This window comes from Lepus europaeus, chromosome 11, assembly GCF_033115175.1.
Source record: "Lepus europaeus isolate LE1 chromosome 11, mLepTim1.pri, whole genome shotgun sequence".
Taxonomy (NCBI): Eukaryota; Metazoa; Chordata; class Mammalia; order Lagomorpha; family Leporidae; genus Lepus; species Lepus europaeus.
Window position 1 is genome coordinate 112080626 of NC_084837.1, and position 24890 is coordinate 112105515.

The following is a 24890-nucleotide window of genomic DNA, read 5'->3' on the forward strand; positions in this document are numbered from 1 at the left end:
GGGGGTCCCAGATCACAGGACCCGAGTCCACTCGCCTCCTCTCTAGATAGCATCTTGATGGTGGGCCTGTCATGAGGGACTCTACGCCCTGAGTAAACAACGTAACAGCCACCTACACAGGGCACCCAGACAGGCTGGAGCCCAATCTGCCAACATCAAAATCCTCAAAGGACCACAACGGCCATGCTATTGCTGACCCATCAAGGGAAGGGCGCGAGCCCTATAAGCCAGCCCGAGACCTGCACACAGGCTGAACGCGCACCCTCAACCCCAGCTTCGGTCTGTAAGACTGCTACCCTTGTGGAATCTGGGAATTCAGTGACAGCTGCCTGTGCTCCTTCCTCCAGGCTTTGCAAAAATAAATACGGACTTTCTTTCGCCACTCTGGTGTCAGTGACTGGCTTGTTGTCCACTGGGTGAGTGGGCTCAGGTTTTGGGGTTTGCAACAAATCAAGTCTTTGTTGTAATGCCAAGGGCGAGTGCCAATATAAACCGTGATTGTAATAAAAATAATAATAGTATTTCCCAGCTCTCATGTATACAATTGTCTTCAAGAACATGTAAGAATTTTTTTTTTAATCTTTTTTTTTTTTTAATTTTTGGACAGGCAGAGTTAGACAGTGAGAGAGAGACAGAGAGAAAGGTCTTCCTTTTTCTGTTGGTTCACCCCCCAAACGGCTGCTACTGCCGGCATGCTGCGGCCAGCGCCCTGCCGTTCCGAAGCCAGGAGCCAGGTACTCCCTCCTGGTCTCCCATGTGGGTGCAGGGCCCAAGCACTTGGGCCATCCTCCACTGCCTTCCAGGGCCACAGCAGAGAGCTGGACTGGAAGAGGAGCAACCGGGACAGAATCTGGTGCCCCAACCAGGAATAGAACCTGGGGTGCCGGCACCGCAGGCGGAGGATTAACCAAGTGAGCAGCGGCGCCGGCCTAGATTTACTGTTGTAACCTCTGTGTACCAAAACCAGGATCTGTATGTGACAGATACTCAATAAATATTTCTTGAATGACTAAAAGAATGAATATTTAGGGCTTAAACGGAAAAAGCAGTACAATCAGATACCTACAATAAGGAAAGAAATGAGTCAGTAATTTTAAAACTTTTCACACACACACAAAAATTAAAACCCAGGACCAGACAGCTTTTCTAATTAATTCTACCAAATGTTTTAAGAAGTATTAATATCAATTTTTCAAAAACTCTTCTAAAAAACAGAAGAGCAAGAGGGAACACATTCCAACTCAAATTCTGTGGGGCCTTCGTTACCTAGATACCAAAGCCAGATGAAGACACCGCAAGAAAACTAGGGACTAACACGTCTCAAGAGTCTCACTGCAACAGTCCTCACAATACTAGCAATCTGAATCCAGCAATATACAGAAAGGATTCTACACCACGACAAAGTGGGATTTATCCTCAGAATGCAAGGTTGGTTTGTCATCTTAAAAATCGATCCGTGTAAAAGGCTGTGCTGACAAAATAAAGGAGAAAAAACCCTCAGGTGATCACCTCAGTGGATGCCCAAAGAACATCTGATAAAACCCAACACTTTTTCATGCTAATGATAATGAGGCTCAACAAATGAGGGATAGGAGGGCACATCTCCAGCCCGATAAATGGCAGCTACGTAAAACCAAGCGCTAACACCACACTTCATCCTGAGAGACTGGATGATCCCTCCTTTGGGAGGGTGAACCATCCCTCGTGGAATATACTCCAAGGAGGTTATTCAGGGAAACTGAAGATCTTTGCAGATGGGGGAATGGTTCTGAAAAGCTGGCATTTTGCAAAAAGAAATTTACGTCTATCCAGATTAGCAAAGGACTAGGCATAGACCTTTCTACTGCAAAGGAAGGGTCTTCCCACAGAAGTAGAGACTAGGTGGTCTGGACCTGACCCACACAGATGATGGTGAGTCGCTGGTACCCGAGACTTCAATTGCATGGCAAGACAACTCTTGGGGTATATGTGTTTCTGCGTGATGTTAAGTTGTGTGCTAATCACACTCCTGTGATTCCCCCAACATCCTGAGCTGTGGCTTCTCCTTGGCACATTAATAAATCCTTACGCCTTTTCTCCTGCTTATTCTGTGTAGGATTATTCCAGAAAACCGGCAGGATGCCGAGGGGAAATTTCTGTTCAACACCTACGCTTCTAATAGAACAAGATGAATATTTTTGCTCTTGCCATTTCTAGTCTACAATGTACTGGACAATTAGGAAAGAAAAAGAAGTAAATCATCTAGGTTGGAAAGGAGGAAGTAAAGTTATCTCTATTCACAGATGACATAATTTTTATTTTGAAAGCCTAAGGAATCCACAAAAAATTAGAACTAATACTATAGTTCAGCAAGGCTGCAGGATACAAGAACAATATACAAAAATCAACTGCATTTCCATATACTAGCAATGAATCCAAAAATGAAATTAATAAAGCAAGTACATTTACAATATCATCAAAAATAATGAAATATTTAGGAATGAATTGGACAAAGTGGCACCCACATGGGATGATGGAACTGCAGGCAGAGGTTTAGCCTACTACTCCACAGCGCTGGCCCCTAGAACAGATTTTAAAGCCTAGTTTTGGTCCCAGCTGCTCCTCTTCTAATCCACTATGCTATGGCCTGGGAAAGCAGTAGAAGATGGCCTAAGTGCTTGGGCCCCTGCACCCACATGGGAGACCTGGAAGAGGCTCCTGGCTCCTGGCTCCTGGCTTTGGATTGGCCCAGCTGCAGCCATTGAGGCCATTTGGGGAGTGAACCAGTGGATGGAAGACCTTTCTTTCTGTCTCTCCCTGTAACTCTACCACTCAAATAAATAATTTTTTTTTTTTAAAAAGCACCTTGTTTTGTGATGAGGTGAGTTAAGCCACCACTTGCAATGCTGGCATTCCACATTGGCATGCTGGTTCAAGTGCTGGCTATTCCACTTCCAATCCAGCTCCCTGCTAATGTGTCTGCGAAAGCAGCTGAAGATTACCTAAGTACTTGGCCCCTGACAGCTAAGTGGGACACCTGGATGAAATTCCTGGTTCCCGGCTTTGGTGTGGCTCAGTCTCGGCCATTGCAGTAATTTGGGAGAGAGAACCAGTGAGTGAAAGATCTGTTGTCCCCCACCCCCACCCCACGTTGCTCTGCCTTTCAAATTAATTTTTCTTTTTAAGATTTGTTTATCTGAAAGAATTAGAGAGAGATAGAGAGGGAGAGACACCGAGAGAAAGATCTTCCTTCCATGGGTTCATTCCCCAGGTGGCTGCAAAGGCCAGGGGTGGGCCAAGCCAAAGCTAAGAGCTTCTTCTGGGTGTACCCCGTGGGTAATAGGGGCCCAAGCCCTTGGGCCATCCTCCACTGCTTCTCCCAGGCCATTAGCAGGGAGCCAGACAGGAAGTGGAGGAGCTGGGACATGAACTGGTGCTCATATGGAATGCTGAAGTTGCTGGTGGAGGCTTTACCCACTATGGCCACAATACCAGCCCCAAGTCTATATTGAATATAGTTTATTGATTTTTGAAAAGGTTGTGAAGAAAATTCAATGGGGCATGAAGTCTTCCAACAAATGAGATGAGGCATCCACATACAGAAGACAGACGTTGAAAGTGGAAACAGTAAAACTCTTAGGAAAACACATGAATAAGTTTGCAACCAGGGTTAGGCGATAATTTCTTACATATCACAGCTGAAGTTCAAGTGACAAGAGTAAGAGAAAAGTAGAGGCCGGCGCCGCGGCTCACTAGGCTAATCCTCCGCCTTGCGGCGCCGGCACACCGGGTTCTAGTCCCGGTCGGGGCACCGATCCTGTCCCGCTTGCCCCTCTTCCAGGCCAGCTCTCTTCTGTGGCCAGGGAGTGCAGTGGAGGATGGCCCAAGTGCTTGGGCCCTGCACCCCATGGGAGACCAGGAGAAGCACCTGGCTCCTGCCATCGGAACAGCGCGGTGCGCCGGCCGCAGCGCGCTACCGTGGCGGCCATTGGAGGGTGAACCAACGGCAAAAGGAAGACCTTTCTCTCTGTCTCTCTCTCACTGTCCACTCTGCCTGTCAAAAATTAAAAAAAAAAAAAAAAAGTAGATACACTTTGAAGTCCATAAAAATGAAAAACTTTTGTGTTTCACCCAACATAAAGCAGGTTTTTCCCCCGAAAACAGGAAAGTCCAGTGCCCCTGAGCTACACAATAAGGAAATCCCCTCTGCTTTAACACTTAACAGTAACCGGACACAGCCCGATGTTTACCAGCTTTGTTCTGTTCTATTCCCCTGCTCCCACCTTACGAACCTGCTTCTGCTGCTGCTTAATGGGAGCTGGGACCAACCATGTCCATTCATGACGGTGACAGAAAGTGATGTTAATGCCCAAAGTTTGGGTCAAACCCTCAAAACTGAGAGGTTGTCCGAGAGAGAGGATGGTTAAATTGAACTGAATTTGGCCTAAAGCTGCCTCTGTTCACACTTTCAAATTGGTTGTAAAGGCCCATACCTTCATGGTGAACTCTGAAGTCACTTGGCGGGTAAACTCTTGTAACAAGTAGCCGAGTCTCAAACACAAGCCCCGGCCATTCAAACAAGTTGCAAATCAGACAGACATGAACTGCAACCAATCGGGCTGTCTTTCCCTAACTTCCTTCCTGTATGTCACTTCCTGCTCTCGGGATATAAATATAATCTGCTCACGTGGTAGAATGGAGCTTTCTGAACCATGTTTGGTCCAAACTGCTACCCAATTCTAGAACTGAAAAATAAAATCGAGATCTGAAAACCAAACCAAAAAAAAAAAAAGCATTTTGTCCTTCAAAAGACACTTTCCAGAAAGACTATCCATGGCATGGGAGAAAATATGTTCAAATTATGTAAAAGGCTTGTATCTAGAATGAACAGAAATTACAAAAATGGATAAATAACCCAGTTAAACAATGCTAAAAGATTTGCTTAGACATTTCCCCAAAGATATAAAAATGGCCAACAAGCATATGAAAAAACGTGCAAAATCATTACTTATTAGGTAAAAGAAAACCACAGTGAGACCCCAATTCCCATCTGATATGTGAGCTGTAAGAAAAACCTCAGCCATGTGCTCTTAGGGATATGGAAAAATTCAGGCGCTCGCACACTGCCAGGAGGAACCTAAAATGGCTTAGCCACTTCGGAGAAACATTTTGATAGTATCTCAGAAAGTCAGACACAGTTACCACTTGGCCCAGCACTGCCACTCCGAGGGATGCATGGCCAAGAAAAATGAAAACATGTGTCCACATAAAGCCTCATACACAAATGTTCACGGCAGCATGTCATGACAGCGAAAGAGGAGCAACACCAGAAATGCCCGTTACCCGATGGGCAGATACACAAAGGGACAGGGCCACAATGACTGGCTGCTTAAAGAACAGTGTGTGCTGCCCCCTGAGCCGCGTGTCAGCAGGCGACTCTGTTATTGTATGAGCACCACAGAGAGCTCTGACACAAGTGCACGCCATGACATCACCAGGCAATGACATTTTAGGGGCCACCACTCACTTTGTCACTGACCGGAGTGTTATGTAGTACAGGACTGTCCTGATGCACGCTATGATATGGATGAACCTTGAATAAATGCCGAGCGAGAGAAGCCAGTCACAAATGACCACTTGTCATCCAAGTCCACTTATTTGAAGTGTCCAGAAACACATAAAGCCGTGGAGACTGAGTGCCGATGAGTGGTTCTGAGGGGTTGGGGGATGAGGAGGACAGGCAGTGATGGCTAATGGGGTTGTTGGGGTGATGAGGTTGTTCTGCAATCAGAGGTGAGGACCGCATTCATTGAGATGTACACTCTCAAAGGGTGAATTTCATGTGTGCAAATTACCTCAATCAAGCGAGCCAGCAATCCACCCTTGGAAGCCACCACACGTGCAGCCTTCAGTGCCGTCTTCCCGTTCCGCTGTGCCCGTGGTAGCACAGGGGACGCAGGAGCTCAGCAGTTACCGGACTCCTGCTGTGACAGCGAGGCCTCTTTCCCAGAGCGGCCCCTGCCCTGTTTCCCCTTGGCTGACCGTGGTGTCTTCACAGGGTGAGACAGGCACGCTTTGTAACAGGCCCTCATTTTTCAGCTGCTGACCCAGCCTTTGGAGATGAAGTGCTGCAGAGAAGGTGAGCCCTGTCAATCACCCTAACCTGACAGCCGCAACAGCGTCCGATTAGGGAGGCTCCCTTCCTCCCTTCCTCCCTCCTCCTCCTCCTCCTCCTCCTCCTCCTCCTCCTTCTCCTTCTTCTTCTTCTTTTCTCTCTCTCTCTCTCTCTCTCTCTCTCTCTTTCTTTCTAACATCAAACTCGATCAAACTCCTGTTCTTAAAATGAAGCCCGAATCTTGAAGCACAGTGAGCACGCCTTTCCCAGCCTGGCCCCGCTGCACCTGTCCCTTGCAGTGTTTCCTCCTGCACCTTCTGTCCCAGCAACCAAGCCGGCACTCCGTGCTACTTCACACTCCCTGACGCTTCGTGTCTTTGCACACGCTGACCCCCTCCAAGGTGTAGCCTTCCACCCTTCTCATCATCAACCACTCTGTCTCCGGGGAGTGCTTCTCCCCCGACTCCTCCAAACTGACCTGCCTTTCCCTGGGATCTCAGAAACGCTCTCTAAGTGTAGCTCCGTGCGCACTCACAGCTCTCGTCCTGGGGCTGCCTGGGTTCTCACCTGGGTTGCTCGTGCAGGGCATGGACTGTGGAATGGAATAAGTGAACAAATAGCCAGAAACACCAGCTTCGCCTGGCCCACTCCCGTGCGAGCCCTGGAAGAGGCTGCACTGGCTGTCATGTGCCATCCACTTCTCCAAGTTAGATAACCACAGACTGGGATGAGCGGAGACCTGCCACAGCGCTTGCGCCCTGCGATTACTTCAGGGCTGGCAAGCGAGGCAGGGTCTGTCTCCACGATGGGCTAACCAGAACCGGAGAGGAGGGCCAATCGCGTCACTGCCCACCACCAACAGAACAAAGCCCAAGCTCGTCTGCAACTTGGTCAAGGTCTCTGTCTTTTAGCTGCACTGTTTCTCAGTAGCCCTTCCGCAAGAACCACTCACTTCCTGTTCTTCTAACGTGCTCCATCTCGGCTTTTACGCAGAGTCTTAGCAAAGGTGTTCTGTCCTCAGCCCAGCTGAAACAGCTCTGCGCCACTGGCCCCTTCCCTACTTTCCTGCCCTGCCTCACATGGGGAGCCCGCATTTCTTCCCTTAGCATTTTAAAGAGTGTGTGTGTTTCCCAACATCTCAGAGAGATGTGTGGTGACGGGGACACAGCAGGTGTGCAGGAAGCAGGACAGAGCTCTGTGGGGCAGGTCATCATCCCAGAGTGCAGATGGGGCCGCGCAAGCAAGCAGTTAAAGACAACTAGCAGAGGCCCTCTTCCCACAGCGCAGCACACGGTCTCTGGGGACCCAGGGCATCTCCACCCGAGAAGATCGAACTCACGCACTCCAGAGGAAACCACAGACATTCCACAGCCCGTGCAAGCAGGTCAAGTCACTCTCCTAGGGCCAAAAGCATTTTGTGTGTTCAGATTTTTTGTTTGTTTGTTTCTCCAAGAAAGGCAAGTTCTCCTAACCGAATTCCAGTCGTCTTGGTCAGTATTTTATACGCCTGGTGTCTTAGCTGTTTTTATTTTAAACTTTTAATCCTGTACATTCCTTCCAAGCCTCTGGGACCAGAGGCCATACTCAGCTTTCATCAGGCCTGATATAACTTCACATACTGTACATTTTTGTGGCATACCAGGGCTCCAAATAGGAAAGAAGTGGATTGTGTTCTAAGTCTCGCTATATGCTAAAAAGGTTCTCTTGAACAAATGTGAGTGTGTTTGCCCGCAACACAGTCAAACCTTACTTTCTGCTCTTTTCGAGTTTCCATATTCTATCTTTTCTTTTTAAAAATTATTTACGTATATATTTTCATTTTATTTGAAAGGTGGGGGGTGGCATGGGGGACAGACAGAGACAGAGGATCTTCCATCCACTGGTTCACTCCCCAAATGCCTGCGATAGCTGGTGCTGGACCAGGCTGAAGCCAGGAGCCCGGATCTTAATCTGGGTCTCCCATATAGGTGGCAGGAACCCAAGTAACTGAGTTGTCACTGCTGCCTCCCAGGGTGTGCATCAGCAGGAAGCTGGAATTGGAGGTGGAGCCAGGGCTTGGAGGCGCACACTCTGAAATGGGCTGTGGGCATCCGGGAGGTGACTTACTCGCACCAGGTGCCAGCACCCCCCTATTCTTTAACTCTAAAGTCAGCATTTTGAAGATGATTACGTATTGAAGGACTCCAAATAGCCATATGGTTCCAGTGACCACAGAAAGCCCACCAGGGATAAGCCATTACACACGTTTGCTATGACTCAGCAACCATTCCTGTCCTGGGCAGTAGAGGCCCTGCGTGATGACCCATGTGGACAGGGACAGCACGCTGGTGACCACAAGCAGCTCTCTATCCCAACAGTACTGAAACGGCATGATTTCCTGGTCAACCTTCCTGCCTCCCGTTATACCATAGTTGGCTCCAGAATGATCTCTTAAAAATGCTGACTGTGCCTCTATTTGAAATTTTTCAATGGCTCCTCATATAGGTCTTCTATATGTGACCCTCTGCCACACCCTTCCAGACAGATGCTTTTATCAAACCTGGAAATATCTGCATGATGGCGAGCACCACATGGAATCCTGGGAGTCCAGCCCATGTCTACTCATGCCACGGTCAGGAGTCCTTGAAGGCTGGGCTCCTGTTCCCAGCACCTAGCCTAGGACCAGGGAGATGGCTGATACCCCACAAATAAAGTATGCAAGCATGAATACATGTCTTTCTATCTAAATTATAATCTTCATCTCTGACTTTTTTCCTAGGGCCCAGGACAAGCAATGTCGATGAAGGTGGGGAGAGGACAAACGATGATTACCTGAAGCTGGGAACTTACCATCATAGCAGCCTTCACAGATGAACAGGGCCCCTCACTGGTTGAACCCAGTGTCCACTGGACCACCCCTGGGGAGCAGGCACCCGAGGGGGAAGGGCCTGAGCTATGCAGCCTGGTACTGTGCCCGGCCAACCCCAGGCATATGTAAGCAACAACTGGCAAGGCATGGCAGACAACTTCATGCCCAGCAATAAAGCAAAGGTCACGCTGGGCTTAGCCTCCAATAAACACATACAGGAGCACGTTGAGAGCACTCGGTGGTGTGCAGCTGATGGGATTCACATTTGTAAGGGCTGCCTAGTGAAAATGTCCCCGAAAACAGAGAGTACATGTTTGGGAGTAAGTGGTCTTTGTCATCTGAATATTACACTCTGTCAACTAATTCCAGGACTCGGGAAATTATTTCTGCGTGTGGCCGTAGATAACTAAGGGGCATAGTCTACAATTTCTTTTTAAATAGAAATAATCACAATTTTAGGAAGTACAACAAATGCTCAAACAAATGTTCCAAGCTGTCAACCTCAGTTTTATTTTAAACATCCAGATAATCTAAAACTGTGCAATTCTTTAATCTTCAGCTGAAATCATTCACTCTGTGGTATGTGGAGTCATGTCGACTCAATAATTATTTGTTGAGTAAATGAATGAGTGGTAATGTACTCTGCAGAATGATTCTAAAGAGCGGAAACAGATAATGACATTGTTCTATTTTTACACCACCGAGGGCAGGGATATAATGAGATTCCTTTAAGTGTGTCCACCTCTTAAACACTGACAATGTAGTGCCTCCATCGTCAGCTTGAAGACACAGGGGGATCTGGGTGATTTCTCTCCGTGCTTGTAGGGCGCAGCATGAAGACGAGGCGCAGAGTAAATCAAAGGATACACGTGGTCAGTTTCTCATGGAGACATGTGGAAAGGCGACAGAAGCCAGTTTATGTGATTCCTTAAACAGAGAACCTGAGGACCGTATCCCCCTGGGGAGAGGCGGCTGGTGACCGGAGCACATACACTCTACTGTTTTCCTACAGATACTCCTGGGCAGAGCCAGACTTCCTTCAAATGGGAATCTTCTAAAGTCCAATCTCAAAGCCATTTTTAGCTCATTCGTTCACAGTCTTAGCACCTCCTCTGTGTTTTAGAATAATACGCTGGGTTGTAGGATATAGAAAGAGGAGCAAGCTGAACATCTTTCTGAAAATCTAAGATCTTTCTACAAGGCAACGTGTGAGCACTTGGGTACAACGTGAATGAAGGAGAGTTAAAGTCACTAACTTATTGCCGGTAGAGTCGAACTCACTACATGATTCAGATTTTAGCAGGCTGAAATTTTAGTCAGTTATGCACGTTCAAACACACACACACACACCCCCACACACCCCAGTAATCTTTCTCCTAGATATTTTGAGCTAGACATAATAAACATGGGAAAACGTGAAGGTCTGATAAGAAAAACATTCTTCTTTGGGCAATCACTTTGAGTGACAGACACTGTGCAAAATTCGGTTTGGGACGGATTAAAGTGCCACAGATCAGAGCTCGTTCGGTGATCTCATATGACCGCCATCCAGAATCAAATCATCACTCTGGAAGGGACATTCTTCTTAAGGGGCTGTCAGTTGCCTAAAGACCAATGTGATTTTTGTGCAACATCGAAGACAATATAAATCCCCAAACAGCCGATTTTTCACAGCAGTGCCTCCCAGTAGAGCTTTCTGTGACAGCGGGGATGTGCTCCACCTGTGCCGTCCAGCACAGCAGCTGCTGGTGGCACAGGGCCACTGGGCACCTGACAAGTTGCCAGTGAGACTGTGGGGCTGAAGGTGCATTTATATTTCAGTGAATTTATATCTGAGCAGTTGGATGGGGCTAGCGCCTATTATACTGGATAGTGCAGCTCTAAAATCTAATAGTTAATTCAGCTGCAAACAAAAGCAGATGTGTTTTATTTATGTCAAGGACAAGAAACATGGCGTCTGAATTAACAGTGTAGGCAGTCTCTGGGGTACAGAGAGCGGTGCGTGGGTCGTACCTGGCAGCAGGTTTTTGGGGCACGACTGAGGCCCCACTCCTGTGCAGCGTAGTGGAACAGTGAGATGTGCTGCAGGCCGAGGCCTAGTGGGAGAGTGAGGGATGCTAATCCAACCTATTCCAACTGAGTTTTCTTCTTTTTAAATTAACTTACTTATTTGGAAGGCAGAGTTGAAAAAGAGAGAGAGAGATCAATCTTCCATTCCCTGGACCACTCCCCAGATGGCCCCGATGACCCCAGCTGCACTATTCTGAAGCCAGGAGCTTCATCTGGGTCTCCCATGTGGGTGCAGGAGCCCAAGGACTTGGGTCATCCTCTGCTGCTTCCCCAGGCACATCAACAGGAAGCTGGATTGGAAGTGGAGCAACCAGGACTCAAACTGGCACACATATGGGATGCTAATGCTGCAGGTGGTGGCTTTACCCACTGAGCCACAGCACCCACCTGTTTTTTTTTTTTAACTTGCTACTTTTCATGGGTATGTGAGCAATGGGCCCTGTCACACAGATCCAGACCACGCCCCTTTGCTTTGCTGTGACTGGCAGACCTCGAGGGGCTGCTAGGTAGGGGTCATTTCTTGTCTGCTCCGTGTCGGCCACCTCGGGTCCTACGGCCTGCCTTTACACCTCCAGTCACCAGCTAACAAAAACGAGCCCGCAATTTTCTGAACTTACATTTTTGTTCTGCTTATTCAACACCATGCAATAAACTTATTAATCATTTTCAGTTCATTCTACATTTTCTAGCTACCATAGCTCACATATTCAGAGGAGGAAGAGGGGTATATTTTGGGGGAAGCCATAGAGAAACTCCACCATTATTAGGCCCTTCTACACACCACACAAAAACCTTCTAGCAGCAGCCCTACCGGCAGAAGAGAACAGGCAGCTCAGGAGCCATCACTGGCCACTCCACAATCGTGCAGTGGGCAGTGGCACAGCCGTGGGATGAGCCTGAATCTTCCTGACGTCCCCAGCTGGGCTTCCTTCCTGCTACACTGCACTGTTTCCTAAATCCATTTTCCCATGTAATCTTCAGAAATAACCCCGTCCATTTATTGCATGCAAATTATACCTTAATAGTTAATTTTAATAAACTAAATTTTTTAAAAAAGTGTATTTATTATTTATTTGAAAGACAGAGATACAAAGAGAGAAAGGGAGGGAGGGAAGGGGAGAGAGAAAGAGAGGGGGGAGGGGATCTTCCATCCGCTAGTTCGATCCCCAAATGGCCACAATGGTAGAGGCTGGACCAGACCAAAGCCAGGATCCAGGAGCTTCTTCTGGGTCTCCCATGCAGGTGCAGGGGCCCAAGGACTTGGGTCATCTTCTGCTGCTTTCCCAGGCCACAGCAGGGAGCTGGATTGGCAGTGGAGCAGCCGGGACTGGACCTGTGCTCATATGGGATGTCGGAACTGCAGGCAGAGGCTTCATCCTCTAAACCACAGCAACAGCCCCAATGAATTAAAATTTAAAAAAAACAAACTGGGCCAGCTCTGTGGCCATTGTGTCCATTTGGGGAGTGAACCAGCAGATGGAAGATCTCTCCCCCTGCTTCTCTGTAACTCTGCTTTTCAAATAAATAAATCTTTAAAAAAATAAACAAATAAACTGAAATTTTAAAATGATGGCAACCCTGTACTTTTCTTCCTTAGTTTCTTCCATATCTGTCCATCCAACTTCTGCTTTATTTGAAAAAAAAAAAAAAGGGGGGGGGGGAGAAAAGACAGAGACTAGTCTTTATGGAATGGCTCCAGAACATTCGACACAGATCTAGTGCTACTGCATTACAAGGTTGTGTTTCTTTTCAGTTCCTAAAAACATACCAATTTTTAGAAAGTTGCTAGGGCTTTAAATCATAAAGAATTACTCAGAGAACTGCATACAAATGATTTGTTGGAAGTATTGTGAAAGAAGAGTTCCCAATGCTTGCTAAAATACTTGTTAGGAAAAATAACAACAAAATAAAAAATTAAAACAAAAATCTCAGTTTGTAGAGCAAATGCAGTCAACCCTATCTATTACCTTTCTAAAGACAAGGAAAACCACGTGTCAGGCATTACGGACTCAAGGACACAGCCCTGAAACACTTACGAGGAACCATACATTTTGCAGGCCTATCACATGTTTTTAAAAGTAAGGCAATACGTAGAAAGAAAGCTATTTTCTGATAGGGCATCTACAACCTAGCATATTTTGCACATATATTTTTAAGTCTTAAAATCTGCATCTGAAAACAGATGACTTAAAGAAAAAGCAAAGGAAACAGTTGTAACACTTCTGCACATTATAGTCTGCGGGCTAAGTGACTGGCATCCAATCTTGGTTCAATCCTGACTCATTCTGTGACTCGGGCACGGCCCCCTGTCTCATTTTCCCTCTCTAAAAATGGGGATAATAATTCCTAAGGTGGTTGTGAGGATTAAAGGACCCAATATACGTAAGGTGCTTAGAATTCTCATGGAAGCAATGCTCTATTTTATCTACCAATATTCATCATGGAGAAGAAAATGAGATAAAACCATTAACTAACATTGGCCAACGGAAATCCTTGGGGGGCGATCCATGAGACATCACTCACTTAGTGAAAATTATACATTTATTGAGGCCATCATGAAATTCTGGTGTGGGAAGGATGTCTAGAATATAATTCCCACTATAGTATGCCGTCTAAGGGCATATAATAAGTCAACAGTAAAATTTTCACTTTGTGGTCTGCCCCGTGAAATACAAAACGGGAGAAGTCCAATAAGCTGTTTGACCGTGACAGCTACTCCAACAGGAAAGTGGTGTCCAAGACAGGTGAACTCTCTCTCCCCTGCCCTAGTGCCGGAACTCGGGAGTCTCTTCCTTGCAGCCCACCCCCCGCCCCAGCCCCACCTTTAGAGGCATTGGCAGGCATTGCTCCTACAGTGCTACCTCAACTTCTCAGCCTTCTTTAGAGAGCCGCTATTGCCAAGCACCCCAGCAGATCTTAGAACGATTTTTCCTTAAGATAACTGGACAGAGGAAAAAGACAGAAGAGGGATGAGAAACCAGGCAGGGTGTTTCAGTTGTTTCAGTGACACACGCCATTGGTTTCCAGTGGTTCATGAGAGACTTGCTACTGCCCCGCCGTGGGAGGCCACACCACTCACCTCCCTCCTGACTCCACGGGAGAAGAGCACCAGGAAATCTCCAGCCTGCCCAGGCTTTGTGTTCAGAAGGAAGGATACGGCAGGACGCTTAGAGAAGGGGGACAGATCAGAAGGTACTGGGGGCCAGAGCTGTGGTGCAGGAGGTTAAGCTTCTGTCTGCAGTGTTGGCATCCCATATGCGAGCTGGTTCAAGTCCTGGCTGCTCCACTTCTGATCCAGCTCCCTGCTAATGTGCCTGGGAAAGCAGAGGAGGATGGCCCAAGCGCTTGGGCCCCTGCACCTATGTGGGAGACCCAGAGGAAGCTCCTGGCTCCTGGCTCCTGGCTCCTGGCCCAACCCTGGCCATTGTGGCCAATTGGAGAGTGAACCAATGGATGGAAGATCGCACCCTCTCTCTCCTTCTCTCTGTATCTTTGCCTTTCAAATTAAGAAATCTAAGAAGCCGCTGGGCATTCAAAGAAGAGTGAAGACCAGAGAACTGAGGAGCCGTGGTCCTGGCAGGCACGGCCGAGGCAGACGCGTTCTCCCTCACAGCTTCCCTGAGAGACGGAGCAGCGCCAGCGATCAGGATCGCCCTTCCCTGGAGGCTGCTTGATCTGTCAGAAGTCTGGGCTGCACATCGACTCTCTGTGCTCCCAACTCTGGGTATCTGTCGCTCCAGTCTCTCTCCGATGTGTCCCCAGCTGCGCCTCCCATGGCCCGAGGTGAGGCCTCCCTTTCCCATTTTGTGCTCCTGCAACAGGGTCCAACCACCAGGTTTCCTGCCACCGAACAATCCACTTTAGTGACAGCTTGCACAGGAGATGCTCCAAAGCACAAATCTAGTCGTGTTATTTCGTGGCTTAGAACCCTTTCTAAGGTTTTCGCCTGAGAGGTATGCTGTCGTGTGGTTCCGCATTCCGCCTGTCGGCAGCACTCAATGGTCGTGGTACCCACACGCAGCCAGCCGCTCACACAGCTGCCTCTACCTGGAGTACTCCCCCTCTGTCAGCCAGTGAACTCAGCCTAGGAATTATCCCCAGGAGGGCATCTTTTGACACCCTCTGCTGCACAACGTCAAAAACCCTCTGTATGTGCATCTATCACTGGATTTATCACAACATAACTGCAATGACCAAGTTCACCTTTTTCTCCCCAGGTGAGGGAAGGTCTTAAGACCAGGACCCTGTCAGCACCCTTAGCACACGGCATAGGACTATTCCTGACGGGAGTTAAAATTCATAACTCCAGTGGTCCATCTTTTGCTCCATGGATTTTTTTTTTAAAGATTTCTATCCTTAATGTGTTATACAATGTGAATTTATGCTATAACTAGTACTAAAACAGTATTTTACACTTTGTGTTTCTGTGTGGGTGCAAACTGTTGAAATCTTTACTTAATATATACTAAATTGATCTTCTGTATATAAAGATAATTGAAAATGAATCTTGACTTGAATGGAATGGGAGAGGGAGCGGGAGATGAGAGGGTTGCAGGTGGGAGGGAAGTTATGGGGGTGGGGGGAAGCCACTGTAATCCAAAAGCTGTACTTTGGAAATTTATATTTATTAAATAAAAGTTTAAAAAAAGATTTACTTATTTGAAAGGCAGAGTTAGAGAGAGGCAGAGGCAGAGAGAGAGAGAGAGAGAGAGAGATCTTCCATCTGCTGGCTCATTCCCTAAATGGCTGCAATGGCCAGAGCTGGGCTGATCAGAAGCCAGGAGCCAGGAGCTTCCTCTGGGTCTTCCACTTGGGTGCAGGGGCCCAAGGACATGGGCCATCCTCCACGGCTTTCCCAGGCCACAGCAGAGAGCTGGCTCAGAAGTGGAGCAGCCAGGACTTGAACCGGTGCCCATATGGGATGCCGGCACAGCAGGTGGTGGCCTCACCCGCTTCGCCATAGCACTGGCCCCTCCATGAATGGTTTTTATGAAGACATTGGTTCAAGAAAACGGAACACTTGACGAGTGCACAAAAAGCCCACATTTCCATAGCAGTGAGATGGCAAGTGCACTTACCTAAATTGCTGTATGTTGCACTACAGGGGCTCAGGTCCAGGGGATCAGAAGTGTCTTCCTTCTCCTCTTCCTTTTCCAGTGCAGGTAGGGGCAATGCTGGGGCCATGGAAGTGCCATCCCCGCCACCTTGCTTCACAACAACTGTTCTTGGATCCCGAGGAGAAAAGTCCTCTGTCGCTTCATGGGTCACGTGACTAAAACAAATCAGACCATGTGTCATACTGGCAGCCAACACTTCTGCTAACATTGAGATTTATGCAAGGCATGCATTTCCCACAAATGTAAATCACGACTGTACACTCACAGCAGTGGGTCACAAGCCCCCATCCACTTCTCTGAACACGAGGGAGCCCTTCACTAGGCCCACACTTGATCTACCTTGATCCAGTCTGCTGGAGGAGGCATGGGAAGCCGCTGGGGGGCGGGGGGGGGGGGCGGGGGGGGCGGAGGGGGCGGAGGCTTGAGAATAACAGGCCAGGAGTAGGACGATTCTTTTAGCTTGGAGAAGGCAGTGGTGGTGGCGGGGGGAGTTGAATGCTTAGCCAGTGAAAGCCAAGTATACTCGAGTATTTAGTCAAGTTATTACCATCCTTACTACAGTACCCTAAGTACTCTACTGCTGTAGTAAATACCAAGTTCCTCACTCCACAGTGCTTATGCCAGCTAGTACACAGCATTCACTACACACTAAAGTGTTTAGTAAGGATCAGGAATGAAGTCCAGATTGGACCATGTACGTGATGAGGTCAAGCCAAGGTGTCAGGCCAGGGAGGTCTTCTCCCCAGGACAGAAGAACCACCTGTGCCTGGATGCCTGCAGCAGCGAGGGCAAACGAAGCCAAGCTCTGCATTCAGAGCAACTTCAGCTATTAAAGCCAGTCTGAAGCACCCTGGGACACCCACTCCAGTGTTTGAGTAATCTTGGTTTACCATTGCCTGTTCATTTGCTCATAGCTGCCTCTTCTCATCACGCTCCCCGGCCCGTCTGAATGATGCTGGTTCTATTGCTATAAAGTACAAGGGGACTGGAAGGGTCATTAGATGCTGGTGGGGAAAACTGGCCCAGCCAGAAAACCTCAGTGGGCTGACCAAAGGAATTCAAAGTCAGCATCTTGAAAGGTTTCTGGGTCCACCGGAAGGTGTTCCTAGGCTATCACACACCCATCGGCTCTTCTTCTGGGCTTCTTCATGGGCAAAGAGAAAGAAAGAGAGGAAAGAAGGCAGGCAGGCAGGCAAACGACATCCTACATATGGCTACGTGTTACTTCTCGATTTTCCAGCAGGCAGTGGGCCATGGTGACATTTACAAGTTTCTTTAAAAGAGGTGCTCTGTTGGGTCAGGCGTCATCTGAACACCTGTCACCTGTGGGTTTCAGGGAGTGGATCTGAAGGAGAAAGAGTGGCTTCCTATCAATCTTCCATTATGGAAACTATGCATGTGCCTGGATACAAGAAGCAGCCTCGAAGTCTGCCTGATACACAACTTCAAGAATAGTTTTTCAAAGCGGGCATGAGCCAGAGGCCTCGCTATCCAGAGAGTGATCAGTGAGCTGGAAATTCTATTACGGGATTCGGCGATTGGGGAAGGAGTCCTTCTGCTGGCGGTGAATGGGGGACGTCTGCGTGAAGGAGGCCTGCCACAGGGGAGCTTGTTGCTTCTTTCCAGCGTGCTGCCCAGGGGCACCAGCCCAAAAGAGGTGCTCCGCACAAAGCTGGTTTCTCAAAACGCAGAGCACCACAAAAATTAAGGTAATGAGGAAGCTCTGCTTCCACGCAGCAGCAAAGACAAGGCAGAGTGACACTTCCAGAACACTCCCAGGTGCCCCCAGTGCCAAGACTGCATGTCACCGAGACGTGGTCACCAGGCTGCAGAAGAGGAAAGCATTCTTTGCTGGGCAAAGGTAATTAAATAAAATCATTTCTGGGGCCAGCGTTGCAGCATAGTGGGTATAGCCACTGCCTGAGATGCTGACATCTCATATCATGTCCCAGCTGCTCCCCTTCCGAGCCAGCTCTCTGCTATGGCCTGGGAAAAGCAGCAGAAGATGGCCCAAGTGCTTGGGCTCCTGCCACCCACGTGGGAGACCCGGAAGAAGCTCCTGGCTCCTGGCTTCAGCCTGGCCCTGGCCCTGGCCGTTGTGGCCATGTGGGGAATGAATCATTGGAAAGAAGATCTCTCTCTCTCTCTCTCTCTCTCTCTCTCTCTCTTTCTTCCTCCTCTCTCTTTGTAACCCTTTCAAGTAAAGAAATAACTCTTTATATATATGTATATATAATTTCTAATTTCAGAGCAGAAAATACATAAAATGGTTTAAAAATCTTAGTCTTCCTTGAGAGGAAAATGTGAATGCTCCAGACATTGTCTTCTGGGTCCAGAGCCAGCTGTAGAGGTTTCTCCAAAAGCTGCCCTGCTCCACCATCTCTTTCTTTCTCCAGTCTCCTGGTTGCTTCTGAAAGAAAACTCTCCTCCCAGTGGTCTGAAAGGGTAGGCGGAGGATCCGGCCACGATTCCACACCCGCCTGCCTGTCTGTTCTCCTCCCGGGGAATGGGGTTCTTTACGGAGACGCTCTGCTATGGTGAAAACCACAGGGGGACCTGCTGCTGTTCACCCTGGGCCTGTTCTATATACATGCGACACAGCTCTGGGCTTCAAAGGGCTTTACCAAACCAAACACGGATGCTAAAAGCAAGAGATGTTGAAGACTCACCCACTGTACTCACTCACACAATTCCCCATTAAGGGAAATTCTCACGGGGTCATCTTGAGCCTTCTGATCATGTCCTGAAACCACAGATCCCACTGAGTTCTGGAGCGCTACAGCTCGGGCAAACTGTGAGAACAGGCTTGAGTTCTGCACTACAGTATCACCCACTGCACCCTGACCTTTACCTTCGGGGTTTGGTCTGGGAAGTGTGCCAAATTACCTTTCAGGGAGGGAAGCAAAGGGAGAGCCAGTCTGGTTAACTCTTTGAGGACCTGGGCAGTACAGTCTGTATTCCAGACAAAGGCTGGTTTTCATAAGCACATTTTAAGTAAGTGAGCTGGTATGATAAACCACCAATTAAAATAATTGTCAGCTATGAGGAACTACGCAAATAGGGTTGATGAAAGTAAAATGACATGGGCTTGCCAAAGGATGCTGAAATGTTTAATCTGCATTCGCAGTGGAAGCAGTGTCTAAAAGGAGTAAGAATTTTTAAAAATGCATCAGTGGTATGTCATGTCTTAATGCTCAAGGGAAGAACAGCTCTTTGTATGAGTAAATGGAAAGCGAGAGGGTAGAAGGGAGAGGCTCTGAGAGTGTGAGCTTGGATGCAGTAATGTGCTCTAAAAACGGAAAACAAGAATGGTGACTAGCATTAGAGAAGGTAGTATCATTCACTGTATACATATACCATAAGCACACAAACGTACAGAGAGTATAATGTTATTATTATCATTCTGCATATTGATTTTATAAGGGAATTCAATTTTGACCATTGACTTTTTTTTAAATTTCAAAGTTGGACATAAAACAGGAAAACCCTCCCAAACCCTCAGATGGCCCTTCATGGTCGCAGGCCGTATCTACTAGCAACGTGCTTCACTGCCAACATTGCACTGGGAAATGTTTAATGAAATGCAGAAGACAGTAAGAATCAGGGTCTGAGCTCTCTTTCTCGCTTACCTTGACCTTCTGGACAAACTCTATGACAACATTAGGAAGGACATAAAGGAGAAAATGAAAAATTTCCCCAATCCATCCATGAGACAGACAAGAATTATTTAAATGAAAAGTACAATAAATCTGCAAGAACTTCTTATATACTACCTATTAGCACAAGTTCTGAAATAGTAAATAATGGCCAGGGTAACTATTTTTTTTTAAAGAACATGATATTCATTTATTGGTGGATGGAAGCTCTGTTGTGCTCTCTCTCTGCCTTTTAAGTAAATAAATAAATAGATAAAATATGTCAAGATGGGTAAGCACAGAGTAGTATAGGTCACAGAAAACAAATGCGGAAATCGGTTTGAAACTATTTAAAAAAATGCATCTGCACTAAACATGTACAGAATTTTTGCTTGTTATATTCCCCTAGACAATACAGTATGACAACTGTTCAAATGGCATTTATGCTGTATTTAAAGAGGCAACTAGTGATGATTTAAAATATATGGGAGAATGTGTGTAGGTTATATGCAAGTACTACACCATCAAAAATTTATTTTTTATTTTTTAAAGATTTATTTATTTATTTGAAAGGCAGAGCTACAGAGAGGTAGAGAGAGAGAGAGAGAGAATATCTTTCATTCGCTGGTTCACTCCCCAAATGGCCGCAAAATGGCCAGAGCTGGTCCGACCTGAAGCCAGGAGCCTGGAGCTTCTTCCAGGTATTCCACATGGGTGCAGGGCCCCAAGGGCTTGGGCCCATCCTCTGCTGCTCTCCCAGACACATTTGCAGGCAGCTGGATTGGAAGAGGAGCAGCCGGGACTTGAACCCACGCCCATATGGGATGCCAGTATTGCAGGTGGTGGCTTTACCCACTATGCCAACGCCAGCCACAATTTATTATTTTTTAAAATGTATTTGAGAGGCAGAGAGATAGCAACAGGCAGAACTCCCTTCTGCCATGCCCACAGTGACTGGGGCTGTCCAATTACTTGACCCATCCCTGCTGCCTCCCTGGATCTGCACTGGTGGGGAGCTGGAGTTAGAAAAGCCACAGCCAGGACCGGAATGCAGGCTCTCCACCTGGAACGTGAGTGTCTTAATGGCTACGTTGAATGTCTGCTCCCTCCTGCACCATTTTACAGAAGGGACAAGGGATTTGGGCATCCTGGGACCTTGGTATCCAATCCTCCATGGCGACTGTACTTTACACTCTTCAAACAACTCCTCTGAATGACCAGTTTTTAAATGAGATTTGGTGTGTCCGACTCGACACTTAAACACCCACGTCATAATCTCCACAAAGACAACTCATTTTTTTGAACATGTAGAATGGATGTAAGATGTTCAAAGGAAACCGTAACATTGTTACAGATTTGTCTGTTACATAAACGAATCCCTTGGAAGGTTCTATCTCATCAGTCTGCAATATTCATACATAATTCAAAACCACAGAAGCAGTCTCCTGTGGGAAACTCACTTGGCTTACCCAGGTGGTAGGATTAATCATTATACCATCAAATGAAATAATCCTTTTTTTTTTTCCCGGCAAATTCGTTCAAGACAGATTTTTTGTAAAAACTCTGTTAAATGTCTGAATGTACTTTTTAAAAAAGGCAAATCAAATTTCACATTAGAACAGATTAAAGGCCTTTACGTATCCAAGTATTTGCACATTTCCAGTTCAACTTTATCTCCAAGTTCAGCCACCTTCACTCAGCTTCAGAGGACGAGTAAATGCAATCAGACTTCCCTCGAGACCATCTGCTGCTGGAGCACATGGTATTCTAAGTCACCGTTCGCCAGCAGCTCTCGCCAGCAGCTCTGTCTGTCTCTAGTTGCCCAAGACAGCCAATGCACACATGGGTGATTTTTGAAATCTCTTCCCTTCTCCCCTAAAAAACAGACCAAAGCACATGTGAAGCAAAGTTTCACGCTTTGTTACTGGTTTCCAGAGCTGCCTGCATTATAGGACAGGAACCTTCGCAGAAACAGGACTGGCACGGCACGGGAGCAGGAAGATTCCGTTACCATGTCCCACACCTTTGTCATTGGCTGCAAGGCAGGAAACTCCCTCCCCCCATTTCTTTTGGTCTTTCTATGCCTAGGAACCCCTGTGAATGTGGCATTTCTTAATTCGAGCTTGGTCTCCAGGTCATGACTTTGATCTTGGATTTGCTACACTTTCCCATCGCTGGCATTCCCAGGGAGAAGAGGGTGGTCACTATCTAGTGTCTCCAGTTTCCCAATAAGCCCGCCTGTGGTCTCCAGCGAAAACGGCAAATTTCTTATCCTAGACAGAGATTAACCTTTAGTTGAGCTCCTGCGAGTCCCTGCTAACACGCCCCGCAGAGCCTGGTCCGACAGAGGCCGCTCTTGCCAGGGCGAAGCGGCCAGGTCTTGGCATGGCGGCCAGGAGCAAGGCCTTGAATAAACTGTAATTTTCTGACTCTGCAGTTCTAGGTTTTTTTTTTTTTTTTCTTAAACGGAATTGAATGGCAAATTAAAGGTGTCTTCAAGGTACCAGATTGCATGACAGTAAAGTAGATAAAAACACAGCCCGCTGTAAATCACTGTCACCTTCAGAATACTGAGAAAAATTACAGTTTAAAAGCCCCATGAAATGCAAAGTCAGAATGGCGTCTGTGCAAATGAACGGAACAGGTACATGACTCTCGGAGAAGAGAGAAGAGGGCTGCCGTTTTGAACAACGAAGGCACAGGAGCAGCTCCTTGGCGTCCCCGGCTCCCGCAGCCCTCCCTAAGAGGGCTAGCCCCGGAAGCACACGCAGCAGTCCTCCTGGGCTCCCGGGCTGCTGTGTCCCCTTCTCACTCTGATCTCCACCTGCCATTTGAGTTGGGGCGGGACGATGCTGAGAGATGAGTCTGTACACGTAGTTCTCCAGAGCACGGCAGGCTCCCAGAGGGAGTGGATGTGGGCTGGGACTGGGACCTAGAAGTCCTCAGAACACACTCCTACTCAGCCCCACACAAGCTGTGCACGTTTCCATCAATTCACAAAAACACTTCGTGATGCTGCAAAATACACGTGCGGTCCCATTTCCTGGGACTCCTAAAAATCCTTGGAAGTGTTGCCCAAATGTCTTTGACCATGCCAACGAGGCGACTGCTTGTTGTGGCAGCTAGGTGGCTTGACGATGGGGGCTGGCCCCGGAATGACCGTGGCAGGATCAGAGGGCTCAAGGCTTAATTATCACCACTGGCTAAGAACTCAACCAATCACGCCTGTGTAATGGAGCCTCCCCAAAACTCCAAAAGGACAGGAACAGGAGAGCTTCAGGGGAGATGCAGAGGTGCCTGTGGGTCGCACACATGCCCCTTCCGACCCGTTCATCTGTATCCTTTGTGACATCCCCTACTGCAGACCAGGAAACAGGGCCTCTCTGAGTTCTGTGAGACCCTGAGGGAATTGTGGGAACTGCGTTTATAGCAGGTGGGTCAGACGCTCAGGCGGAACAGCCTGGGGCTCACGGCTGGCATCTAAAGAGTTTGGGGACACAGCCTGCCACAGAGGTCATCTTGTCGACTGTGGTGGGGACACGGGGTTCTTCCTCACAGACACCTCCAGGGGGAGCCACAGGGATCTCATCTGACAACCCAGGAAACTGGGATGGACAGGAAGCACAGAGGTCAAGCGAGGTGCGGGGGGTTACGTGGGTACCCAGGCGGGCGGCAGAGTCAGCATCCGCCCAGTGCCGTCCAGGACAAGCTTGGACAAGAACTGGTTGTGAGGATGTGGAAGTAAAACTACCCTGAAACGTGGAGTGTTAATGATTATACCTGTATTCTCCATTAGAAAAACCCTAAACAAAATGAACTGGAGAGGTTCTGATCTGTACCATGAAAGGTTTCTCTGAGCTGCTCTAGTGTAGAATCATTATGTTTATGGATATTTGGCTTCCTCGTAACAGTCACCAGCACCACTTCCCCTGTATTTACCAAGTGCTGGGCACTGTGCGCAAATACATACATTCTAACAATGCCACTGAGTCGGGCTTGCTGTCCCCGCGACAGCAGCAATAACACAGTGCTTATTATGTGCCCGTCCCAAGCAGAGCGGCACAGCCCACTTTTTAGGCCAGGTGATTCTTTGCCGGAAAGGTCTGGCCACACAGCAGGGTCACATCAGTGGTTCTGCCTGGGCCCGCCAGGGGTGGGAAACGTCCAACCCACCGACGGCATAAGGCCTGTGCAATCATTAGGTCTGGTCCTGCCAAGGCAGCTGCAGGGGGAACTCGAAATTCAATAAACCTATGGCAGGCTCATTGTTAAGCTGATAATGTTGTTTGGCCCATGAATGATGTTACAAATATCCAAATGGCCCTTGGCAGAAAAAAGGTTCCCCATTCCTGCCTAGCCAACGGAACCCCTCCTCCACCCACCCAGTGGTGACAACCAAAAAGTGTCTTCAGAAATCGTCAAATGTGTCCCTGGACGGAGGAGGGGGAATCCCATTTTTCTTTCCAAACCCTTTAAACAAATTCCTTTAAGTCTTGCAACAATCTACTCTTTGCCAATGAAGACATGACAGCCCAGAGAGGTAGAGTCACTCGCTTTAGGCAACCCAGCTTGTAGGTGGCGGCGCTGAGACTCCAGCCCTGCGGGTTAGCTCCAGAGTCTACGCTCTAAGCAGTGACACAAGTCTGCCTCAGTTTACAGGTGAGGAGGAACTTGGCCAGGATGACACAGCTCACGGGTGGCAAATGCAGGATTCACACTCAGGTCTGAGTGACTTCAAAGGTTCTGTTCTAAAATATTCCGCCAATGGTTATCACATGTAGATGTACCCAGGTATTACCTGGGGAGCCTGCAGAAGCTGTACATTCTTAGCTTCCACCTGCAGGTTGGGGTGTGGCTCAGGGGTCTGCCTGCACACTCCGGAGATTCTGGACCGCGCTCTGAGAGCTGCCTTCCTCCTCCGGAAGCAGCAGGCGGCAGGCGTAGGAGGAGGCGTGCAGGTCAGCAGGGCAGTTTTCAGTAAGGGAGCATCGCTCCCCAGAGTGACAGGAGCAGAAAGGGGAATCATCTGATGGTCACAGATGAGACTTCATAAGTAAGTCGAGTCTTCCACCGTGCAGCACTGCTCCGTTTGTACCAACAGAGGGCGGAGTGAGTACAGATAGGCC

General features: G+C 47.9%; 1 protein-coding gene across 7 annotated transcripts in view; it reads right to left on the bottom strand.

Moving 5' to 3' along the window:
• Positions 1 to 24890, bottom strand: part of PEAK1 (pseudopodium enriched atypical kinase 1) — a 351733-nt gene that overhangs the window by 26523 nt on the left and 300320 nt on the right. For all 7 annotated transcript variants that reach the window (XM_062206406.1, XM_062206403.1, XM_062206407.1 and 4 more), the window contains one exon: positions 16091 to 16284. In XM_062206406.1, coding sequence (XP_062062390.1) covers positions 16091 to 16284 — 194 coding nt within the window. The remainder of the gene's footprint in view (positions 1 to 16090; positions 16285 to 24890) is intronic.